We start from the raw sequence: 10,643 nt of genomic DNA on the forward strand, positions 1-10,643 counted from the left end.
TTTTTTTTTTGAGATGGAGTTTTGCTCCTGTTGCCCAGGCTGGAGTGCAGTGGCACAATCTCGGCTCACCACAACCTCTGCCTCCTAGATTCAAGCGATTCTCCTGCCTCAGCCTCCAGAGTAGCTGGGATTACAGGCATGCGCCACCATGCCCAGCTAATTTTGTATTTTTAGTAGAGATGGGGTTTCTCCACGTTGGTCAGACTGGTCTTGAACTCCCGACCTCAGGTGATCCGCCCGCCTCAGCCTCCCAAAGTGCTGGAATTACAGGCATGAGCCACCACGACTGGCCAATTTAGCTCTCTTTTTACTCCTTCCCTTCCTCTCCTACTATTTTCCCTATCTTTGTTAATGGCAGCACAAGTGAACGAGAGCCAACATTCAAACCGCTAAGTCAGAAATCTGGGAGTCATCCTCAGCACCCTTTCCCTCCAGCCTAACTCCCACTTCCAAGCAGCCATCTCCTAAACCTCTCTTCAGTCTTTCTAGTTTTCTCTGTCCTTACATCCATCAACCCAACTTCAGCCACTATTCTCTTATTTAGATCACTATTGGCAGCCTTTTAACTGGGTTTCCTGCCTCTAATCCCACTCTACAGCAAGCCCCAAAGTAGCCAGAGTTTAGTCACATCATTTATCCTGTTGACTGCACTTTACTGGCCTTCTTTGACCTTAGGATAAAGCTCCATTCCTTACCAGGGCTTATTAGGTCATTTCATGACCTTTCCATCTATCTCCTCTTTAGCTTCAGAACTTGCTGATCCACCCTAGAGTTGTGCATTTCAGCTAGACACCTTGAGTTCCTTGAATATGGCATGAAGGCTTCTCGCCTGTAGGCCTTTTCCACGTGCAGTTCCTTCTATGTGGAATACTATCTTCACCCCCACCAACTTCTACTTTTAGACCTCCTTCAACAGCTCTCTAGGAAAGTCTTTTCAATATGCACCTTCTCCTTTCCCCTCCACACACTTAGGTCGGGTGTTCCTCTTCTGCACTCCCAAAGTACTTTGTGCTTCAGTTATTATAGAAAAATATCACACCCTGTCTGTCTGTATCCCCACTTCCAGGAACTGTAAATACTTTAAGGACAGGGCAGTTCAACTTAATATTCCTTGGACCTAGTACTATTGACGATTAAAGTTACTTAATAAATACTACTTGTACTAAGAATAGATGCGAAGAAGGAAGAAATGCTACTGGAATCTGGTAACAATGGGCCAGGGATCAAAATATTCATAACCTGAGTGCTATTGAGTAACTAGATGTTAGAAGTTATTACCTATTTGAAGTAATTAATGCTAAGATATGATTAGAGCTTAATCCTGCCAGAGGCCAGTAGTTTTCCAAATTGCTAACTGGATTGACAAAGGCGTGTATGATTATGCCACAAGACTGTATGGTGACAGGAGCAAAATTTATGCATACTGGAATTTCTGCTCCACCCCTACAAACTGTGTAACCCTGGGCATGTTACTTAGCTTCTATGTCTCCATTCTCAAAGATTCGGATAACACTGACCTCACAGAGCTGTTATGAAGATGAAAGGGCAATAACATACATCAAGTGCCAGACAATAAATGCTAGTTTCCTTCCGTGTTCTACTTCCCTTCTCCCAATAAGACAGTTTTGCCCCAGCAAACCTCGATTCTCTCATTTGGCCAGAGGAGTCCTGGGGTAGGGTTTCCTATGGCAAAGCCACACTCTAGGAGCAGCTTCCCTGAAGGGTTTTTCATGAGCCTCTTATAGGAGACTGAAGGCTTCACTATTGTGAGATGCCATTCTGTATGTGAACAGGCTGACACTTCAACATACAAAAGCGACATAGCCTTAGAACTCTGAATCTCCCCCAACCTAGGACTGCAGCTCCAGGCAAAACAACAAAGCCACTAATGCGGAATCCTAGTTACAACAAGGACAAGGTTGAACAAACAGTACAGTAGTTAAACTGTTCATGTATAACACAGTGTATCTGGTAAGTCATCCCCCTTACCCCCTCAATCCGAAGAGTTTTACAAAAGAAGGGGAAGGCTGCTTAACAGGTGACAAGCTGACAAGCACCCATACGTCCTGCATTTGAGTATACACTTCCACAGGAAGGAGCTCCACACCACACCCAAGCCTAACCAGCTTCAAGATGTGGACACAACAATAGCATACCAAAGTTGGCTGGGGATCAGGGCTGAGTGTGTGGCCAGGAAGCTTAAGCAAATGCCAAAGCTTAAAACAGGAACAAAGGAGAAGAAGAGAGAAGACTGAAGTTCCTGACCCAATAATGGGTTTTGTTCATTACAACCAGGAATAGAGAAGAAAATAGAATTCATTTTGGTATTACAATAGACTGTGAACATGTAAACCTTGAGACAGCTCACACCACAGAAAACTCTTCAAACATACACCTCTCTGACCCCTACGGACCCAACCTCCTTTCTTCCGCTGACTTTGTTGTCACTGGCTCCACAAAGGTTGCGGAACCTCCTGAGGATGATGCAAATTGATTCTATTTTATCACTTATTTTCAGGGCCAGGAGAAGAAATTTAGGAAACTACAGAAACATAAGAGTGACCCTTCTTTTGTTTTTGTTTCTGGGTTTTTGTTTGTTTATTTGTTTGTTTGCTTTTTTTGAGACAAGGTCTGGCTCTGTTGTCCAGGCTGGAGTGCAATGACACGATCTTGGCTAACTGCAACCTCCACCTCCTGAGCTCAAGCCATCCTTCTACCTCAGCCTCCGGAGTAGCTGGGACTACAGGCATGAGACACCATGCCCAGTTTTATTTCTTAAAAGAAGTACTGGTAAGGCAGTAAAACTCCTTTCCCTCTATATAATCAACAGGAAAGGGATTGAGGCTTATGCCTTTAACAGGCTAAGAAACAGACAACATGCTCTAGCATGAGATTGTTAAAAACAAACAAACAACAACAAAACAACAGGTATCCATTGTCAAAAACCTTCCAATGCTATGCTTCTTGCTTCTGTTTGGAGGTAAGGAACTGGGGTAGAAAGAAATGGAAAGAAGGGCATCTCTGGGGCTCAGACTTTTAATTTTTATTGTTTTATTTTTAAAATCACCAAGTTCTTCCCACTATTATAGCCTCCTTCAAAGACTGAAAAAACATAACTATTTTCTTGTTATCCTTAGAAATGTCTGGAAGGTAGGCAGAGTTTAAAAAAAAAAAGAAGGAAGTAGCAGCAACAGCTTGGAAATTAGGCAATTAGTCTGAAGGCACATACTTAAGGGGTTAATAAACACTTTCTTGGCTGACTCCTCAATAAATCATGTTCCAGACCCTGATACACGTATACTGTGTTCAAACAGAATATCCAAGGCAGGGGAATACCTACAGCTCATGGAAATAAAACTCGAATTTTTTATAAACCAGGGCTAGGCTACCCACATACACCTTGATCAAGTTTAGCTTCTTGGACTCAGTACTATCCAGGGATACTGGAAAAGTATCATGCTTCAGGTAACAAATGGTGGCTCACACCTGTAATCTCAGCACTCTGGGAGGCCGAGGCAAGAGGATCGCTTGAAGCCAGCGGGGTTCAAGACCAGCCTGGGCGATATACTAAGACCCCCATCTCTACAAAATGTAAAAAATAAAAAAAATTAGCTGGGTGCAGTGGCACGCGCCTGTAGTCCTAGCTACTCATGAGTGAGCCGGGAAGATTGCTTGAGTCCTGGAGTTCGAGGTTGCAGTATGCCACGATCACGCCACTGTACTCCAGTCTGAATGACAGAGAAAGACCTGTTTCTTTAAAAAAAAAAAAAAAAGAAAGAAAGAAAGAAAGAAAAGAAAAGAAAAGAAAAAAACAGGGCTGTGAGAAGACTGCGGGCCAAGCTAATCTAGGCCCTGGCATTCAAAATCAAATACGACACTTATTTTGCCCTTCAACTAAAAACTGTGCTTCTGCTCTCACCTTCTTTCTAAAGAGAATTTATTCATCACTGTATTTCTCCTATGTATCCCTCTGTTCTCCACATACCCCTTCACAAGAAAAGTAATTCTACTACAAAACCTTCTTCCCATGTTGTTTTCTTCCTCTTTGCTTTCAAAACAATAAACTTAGTGGCAACCATGCCTTTGGCAGGAATATGCCTTGTCTTTGCCGTGGGAAAGGTTAAAGTATACTTAGCCACTAGCCTAATTAAAGTGGAGAGAACTAATCAGCATTATTCTTTCTCCCCAGCCCAGCTGCCTGACCTTGTCTGTTTCCCTCCTACACGCAATCCCAATGCATCTCCCACTGTGTGCTGAGTTAAGAGCAGCAGAAGTTGGGATCACACAATAAGCAGCACAGTGTGATTATCCTTTGCCCAGAATCACACACTTACACTCCAAATTGGAAACCTGAAAGGAAGGCAATCCTCAATGAAAAACTGCAAATCATATCTTTCTGATGATCTTCTCAGACCTGTAATCCCAACACTTTGGGTGGCTGAAGCAGGCAGACTGGGTGAGCCCAGGGGTTTGAGATCAGCTGGGGCAACACAGTGGGACTCCATCTCTACAAAAATTAGCTGTGCACCTGGAGTCCAAGCTACTCAGGAGACTGAGATGGGAGAACAGCTTGAGCCTCAGAGGTCGAGGCTGCAGTGGGCTGTGTTTGTGCCACTGCACTCCAGCCTGGGTGACAAAACAAGACCCTGTCTCTAAAAGAAAAAAAGAAAAGAAAGAAAACAAAACCCCAACCCATAAAGCCTTCTTACAAATATTTACACAAAGTAGCTCTTTAACGTTAATATATTCTACAAATAATAACTACATATCTACAACGTTCCAGATATAGAAGAAAAGGCCAAAGAAGGTATTTTAGGAGAGCCAGATTATACTGAACTATGCCACTTATTAACCCAGTCACTTCTTTCATATCTGAAGATGAGCAAATCAAATATTGATAAAAGCTGTAGAAGGATACAGATTCTCATATAATCATCTTCCATTCCAGAATAAAAGGGCTGGAGAAGGGAAGGAGGATTATTCTGTTCAAGGACAATAGCATCCTCAGCAACTCATAGAGATGTGCAGGTGAACATCAGACCAGGATGGGAACCTTATAATATCTATGATATACTATGGCTTCTATCAATCAGTTTCAGGAAAAGCAAAGAAGAATGGCCAGTCACAGTGGCTCACACCTGTAATCCTGAAGTGGGCAGATCACATGAGGCCAGAAGTTCGAAAGCAGCCTGGCCAACGTGGTGAAACCCCGTCGCTACTAAAGCCCGTCTCTACTAAAAAATAAAAAATTAGCCAGGCATGGTGGTGGGCGCTTGTAATCCCAGCTACTTGGGAGGCTGAGGCAAGATAATTGCTTGAACCCAGGGGATGGAGGTTGCAGTGAGTCAAAATCACGCCACTGCATTCCAGCCTGGGCAACAGAGCAAGACTCCATCTCAAAAAAAAAAAAGGAAAAAGAAAAAAAAAATGCAGTCAAATGGCAGAAACAGACTTAGCCACTTTACTTGGAAAAATCTGGGCTTTATTAGCTCCATCAATCACCATGCTCCCCACCATGCTTATTAAGTGTCTGGAGCAACATTAGATGGGTGCCATTCCAAATTCCAAATGATCACATCTTTGCTTTGCAAACAGGATGTGGCTTAATAATCACACAGGGAACTAGATTCATTCAAGTATCTAGTTCCTAAAACAAGTCTATTTAACAGGTTCAACAACATGCAACACACACCCTCCAACTGGTAGAAACACCTTTCAATGACAAAGAAAGGTGGCAAATACTAAACACCCTCACAGAACATTTAGCAACTGGTGGGACTAACCCTTGAAGGTGAATTCAAAATAGAACTGAACCTCAATACCAGACTTGTTTTCCAGAAAAGGGAGTATGAATTCTTAGTTTCAGGTTTAGATCAAAACTAGAAGTTGCATTGCTTAATGAAAAACACTGGGTCGGCCAGGGGGGCTCATTCCACCCTGTAATCCCAGGACTTTGGTAGGTCAAGGCAAGGGGATCACTTGAGCTCAGGAATTGGAGACCAGCTTGGGCAACATGGTGAAACCCCGTCTACAAAAAATACAAAAATTAGCCAGGTGTGGTGGCATGCTCCTGTGGTCCCAGCTACTCAAGGGGCTGAGGTGGGAGGATCGCTTGAGACCGGGAGGCAGAGGTTGCAGTGAGCCAAGACTGTGTCACTGCACTCTAGCCTGGGTGACTAAGCAAGACTGTCTCAAAAAAAAAAACAAAAACAAACAAACAAAACCCACTGACCCAGAACCTACAATTAAGCTGTTTGGAGGAAGAGGGCGGAAATCTGTTAGTTAAGATTTAACCTGCATATGTTGCCTTCTTTACTAAAATCAGACTCATAAAGGAATGTATTCTGGCTTCAGCCTTGTTGGTACTGCTTTCCCTCTATTTGCTTCCCATGCTATTGCTTCATCCTTGTTTCTGCAGAACTAGGATTTTAGCTTAAAGTCACCTAAAAGCCTCCACAGGAAACTATGTTCCAAAGGGAAGACTCTATGGGAAGAACAATAGAGAAAGAAGTTACTTTTAAGTCTTTAGAAATGTTCACCCAACCCAGTCTTCTTTTTCTCTCAAAGGACAAGAACCCTCAACTAATAAAGCAAATGAACTTACAGGAAGGTAATATATGGAAATAAACATCTTATTGAATTTATCTGGCTCTAAATCTCTTTCATTAGGGAATTTATAGTATTTCATTGTCTCACAATCTCTCCATTTCTATCTACTTGATTAAACTATAGTACTATAGCAATGGAGGTGAAGGCCTAATTTAGAAGTATAGGAATTAGGCAAGGCGCGGTGGCTCATGCCCATAATCCCAGCACTTTGGGAGGCCAAGGCGGGTGGATCACTTGAGGCCAGGAGTTCGAGACCAGCCTGGCCAACATGGTGAAACCCCATCTCTACTAAAAATATAAAAATTAGCTGGGCATGGTGGCGAACACCTGTAGTCCCAGCTATGCGGGAGGCTGGCGCAGGAGAATCGCTTGAACCCAGGAGGCGGAGGTTGCAGTGAGCTGAGATCATATCACTGCACTCAGCCTCAGTGTATGCTGAGTGAGCAATGGAGGTGAAGGCCTAATTTAGAAGTATAGGAATTAGGCAAGGCGCGGTGGCTCATGCCCATAATCCCAGCACTTTGGGAGGCCAAGGCGGGTGGATCACTTGAGGCCAGGAGTTCGAGACCAGCCTGGCGGCAACAGAGCGAGACTCCGTCAAAAAAAAAAAAAAAAAAAAAGGAAAGGAATTATTCTCATGTATATAGTATTAGTAAACAACCTACAAAGCTTTTGAGCATCTTATAATTCACAGTGTACCACTGTTTCATATTTTCATGTTTCCGCAATTGAACTATAGAGTCTAGGGCTAGGTCTTAAGACTTTTCTCGTAACCTTCAGAGTGCCCAGCACTGGGATTGACACATAGCAGTTAGAAGGATCTTTTTTTTCCCCCATAAACCAGGCTCAAACTCTTCTATAACCCAAATCAACATATTCTGAGTGCCAATCTTGTGTAAGGCTCTCTATTATTTGTCATGCAGGATTCAGAGGAAAATGTGATCTACCACACTCAAGAGCAGGCCTCTTATCCTCTCCAGCTTAATGCATTTTACCAGTTAAGGACTACTCTGATGCTGAGATTGTACTTCTTTCCCTAAATCAAATGTCATGTGTTTAATTAAATGCTTTTAATTCTAGATATCAAATGATAACTTTCGTGAAGTAATTTAAACACACTTGAAACATCATATAAAATATTACTATGACTCAACTGTAAATGTGGCTCCCACCCCCATAACATCTATACAATATAACCAAAGAGCTAGATTCCAGGAGATTATCAAGAAACTTCTAAATTTTGAACCCATGCAGCAGAATTGTATTCCTTTACATTGTTGACTCGACTTATACATGTGCTGTGGAATAATTATCCTCAAATGCAATTTTCAGTACTGATTACATAGCTGCCTAAAAGAAAACTGTTAGCCCCTTCCATTTTATATCAAACCAATGTCTAAAGTGCTCTTGACCTCTTTAACCCCACATTTTCCCCACCCTCATCCCTCCTCAATCCCCAGAACCCACTCATCACATCCACTAGACCTGAAATTTGAGCTCAATCATAACTCTTTGTGTCTCTGCTCAAGCCCTTCTTCCTGCCTGGAATACCCTCTTTTCAGTCCCGGCTAATTACATCCACCACCCCATTCCAAGTAGCCGCTGGAAACTCACTTCCTTATGTTCTATGACTTCTTTCACAGTTTATACTTGTTTTGTTTTTTGGGGGGGGGTTGTTTTTTTGAGATGGAGTCTCGCTCTGCTGCCCAGGCTGGAGTGCAGTGGCGCGATCTCGGCTCATGACAACCTCCACCTCCTGGGTTCAAGCGATTCTCCCGCCTTAGCACCCTGAGTAGCTGGGACTACAGGCGCGCACCACCACGCCCGGCTAATTTTTTGTATTTTTGGTAGAGACGTGGTTTTACGGTGTTGGTCAGGCTGGTCTCGAACTCCTGACCTCGTGATCCGCCCACCAAACATTCTATGTGCCAGACACTTGTATGTAACCTTGCATAGTTCTTCTATTATGTCTCCCCAATTTTGAGTGTTTTCTCTGGTCTCCACTACCCAGCCCTTGGCCACAGCCTCACTAGGACCCTGGACAGCTTGAACACGGTCAGAAGGATCACCTAAGATTTTTGCTGGCACAGTATTTTCCATAAATTAATCTCCTGATTGAACCGTAGTCCTATAGTAGTTATCTTTGGATGTAAACCTAATACAGCTCGAGGAGGAAGTGGAGTGCTTGTGATCAGAGGGCTGGGCAAAAGCCCAGAGGGCGTCTCTGTAGCCCTGGGGGAGCTATCCCCAGGCAGGCTCTCTCAGGGCCCGGGAACAGGGCGGGACAAGTTCGACTGACCTGTGCGGTAAGGACGGGGCCAAGACCCGGAACCGAAAAGCAGGTCACGATAGCGCTGGAAGGCCTCGTCGAGGACTGAGCAGCCAGGCTGCGCGGCGGAGCTGACATCGTACTGGAATTGAAAGTTGTTCGGATAAAGGACGTAGCGCTGGTCGGAGGTTTGGATGTTCTGAGGCCAGGGCCAGAGGGCGGTCGCCCGTCCTGCGAACGCTGCCGCCAGCAGCAGCGAAAACCAAAGCCTGGAGCTTGCCATGGCCCGCCGGTCTCCCCTCTCGGAGAGGCCTGGCCACGTGAGACCCTGGTCAGGTGAGCGGCGCCCGCGTGACTATCGGCGAATCACGTGACCAGAGGCCGCTCTGCGCCTGCGACCCCGGGAGGACCCACTCCCTGCCCTTTCACTTCCGGCCTGGACGTGAGGCTCCTGCTGCATGCAGCGGGTAGTGCCAGGCGTCGGCAACTGCTCGGCTCCCCAGACGCCTGTCGGGCCCAGTAGAACCGTAAATAACCGGCCACCCCTGCGGCCGTGCGGTTTCTGATGGAACTAGACAGCTCACCCGACTCGAGAAGCACGGGGTGGGGAGGCGAGGACGCAGGGCGAGCTGGAAAAGAAAGTTTCCCAGATGGCTCCAGGGTGAATCTTGAATGTTGTGATGGAGCTCGCCAGGCCTACTGGGAGGTAAAGGACTTCCCAGGCTGAAGTAAGTTCAGCAGCAGAAAAACGGAGGATTAAAACCACAAGTCGTTGTGATGTGAAATTTCGTGGGGCAAGAAAGGGCCGGAAGTGGGTAGTCTGCACGGCTCTGCTAGAGAGGGGATCACAAGATCACAAAAATGTGATCTACTTATGACTGGAAAAAATGTGTACTCTCAGAGCCAGCTCGAGGCATTCCATTGCTTCCGATATGAGCTCTTCCCTTCAAGATTGACTATAAATCTTTTAGTTAGCAACTCACATCCCCTTTCCGCAGACAAAACACCACATACCCCGGTGTGTATTTACTGAAAGCAGTAAGATATTGCTGGGCCTTTGGGTGCAAGATGGAGAGTCCTCAGAGATAAGGACAGGGGCCTGGTCCTGCAGGGCCTTACATAGGAAGTCGAGGAATTTATTCTCTGAGCAATTGAAAATCATCCCGAAAGATCTGCATTTTAGAAATACCATGTTGAATAGTTGCATAAAAAACCAGTTAGGAGGCCCCTTTTTATTGGAGGTAGAGAATAAGGAGAGACTGAACTACAGAAGTAGGGAAGGAAAAGCGCTGTAGATCCAAGAAATAGTGGGTATCCAGAAGAGAGGCTTGAGAAGTGATCAAGGAGAATTCCACAGTTATCAGAGACCCTGTCTTCCTTGTTCACCACTATGTTACCAGAACATAATACAAATAATGCTATTGTTATTGGGTGGCATTATTTAGTTAGTAGGTACTTTTTAAAATTTTTAAATTTAATTTTAGTATTAAAATACATGTAAAGATCAGGAAAATGAACTTTTAAAATTAAGGGCTTTCACTGGGCATGATAACACATCCCTGTAGTTCCAGCTACTCCCAGCTATTCAGGAGGCTAAGGCGGGAGGATCACTTGAACCAAGGAGTTCAAGTTTAGCCTGGGCAATATAGTGAAACCCTTTCTCAAAAACAAAGGGCTACTGAAATTGAAATCATGATAATTTATATTCAGCTCATAGGTACCTAATTGCTAGTTATACATACATGGCTTTGATGGGAAATTAAAC

General features: G+C 44.4%; 1 protein-coding gene across 2 annotated transcripts in view; it reads right to left on the reverse strand.

The window, feature by feature from the left end:
* The window catches only part of HEXA (hexosaminidase A (alpha polypeptide)), a 34,314-nt gene extending 23,988 nt beyond the window's left edge, over positions 1-10,326 (reverse strand). For both annotated transcript variants that reach the window (XM_011978602.1, XM_011978601.1), the window contains exon 1: positions 8,909-10,326. In XM_011978602.1, coding sequence (XP_011833992.1) covers positions 8,909-9,161 — 253 coding nt within the window. In that variant the 5' untranslated portion in view covers positions 9,162-10,326. The remainder of the gene's footprint in view (positions 1-8,908) is intronic.
* Positions 10,327-10,643: the final 317 nt, after the last annotated feature.

Source organism: Mandrillus leucophaeus, unplaced genomic scaffold (genome assembly GCF_000951045.1).
Source record: "Mandrillus leucophaeus isolate KB7577 unplaced genomic scaffold, Mleu.le_1.0 Scaffold197, whole genome shotgun sequence".
Lineage (NCBI taxonomy): Eukaryota > Metazoa > Chordata > Mammalia > Primates > Cercopithecidae > Mandrillus > Mandrillus leucophaeus.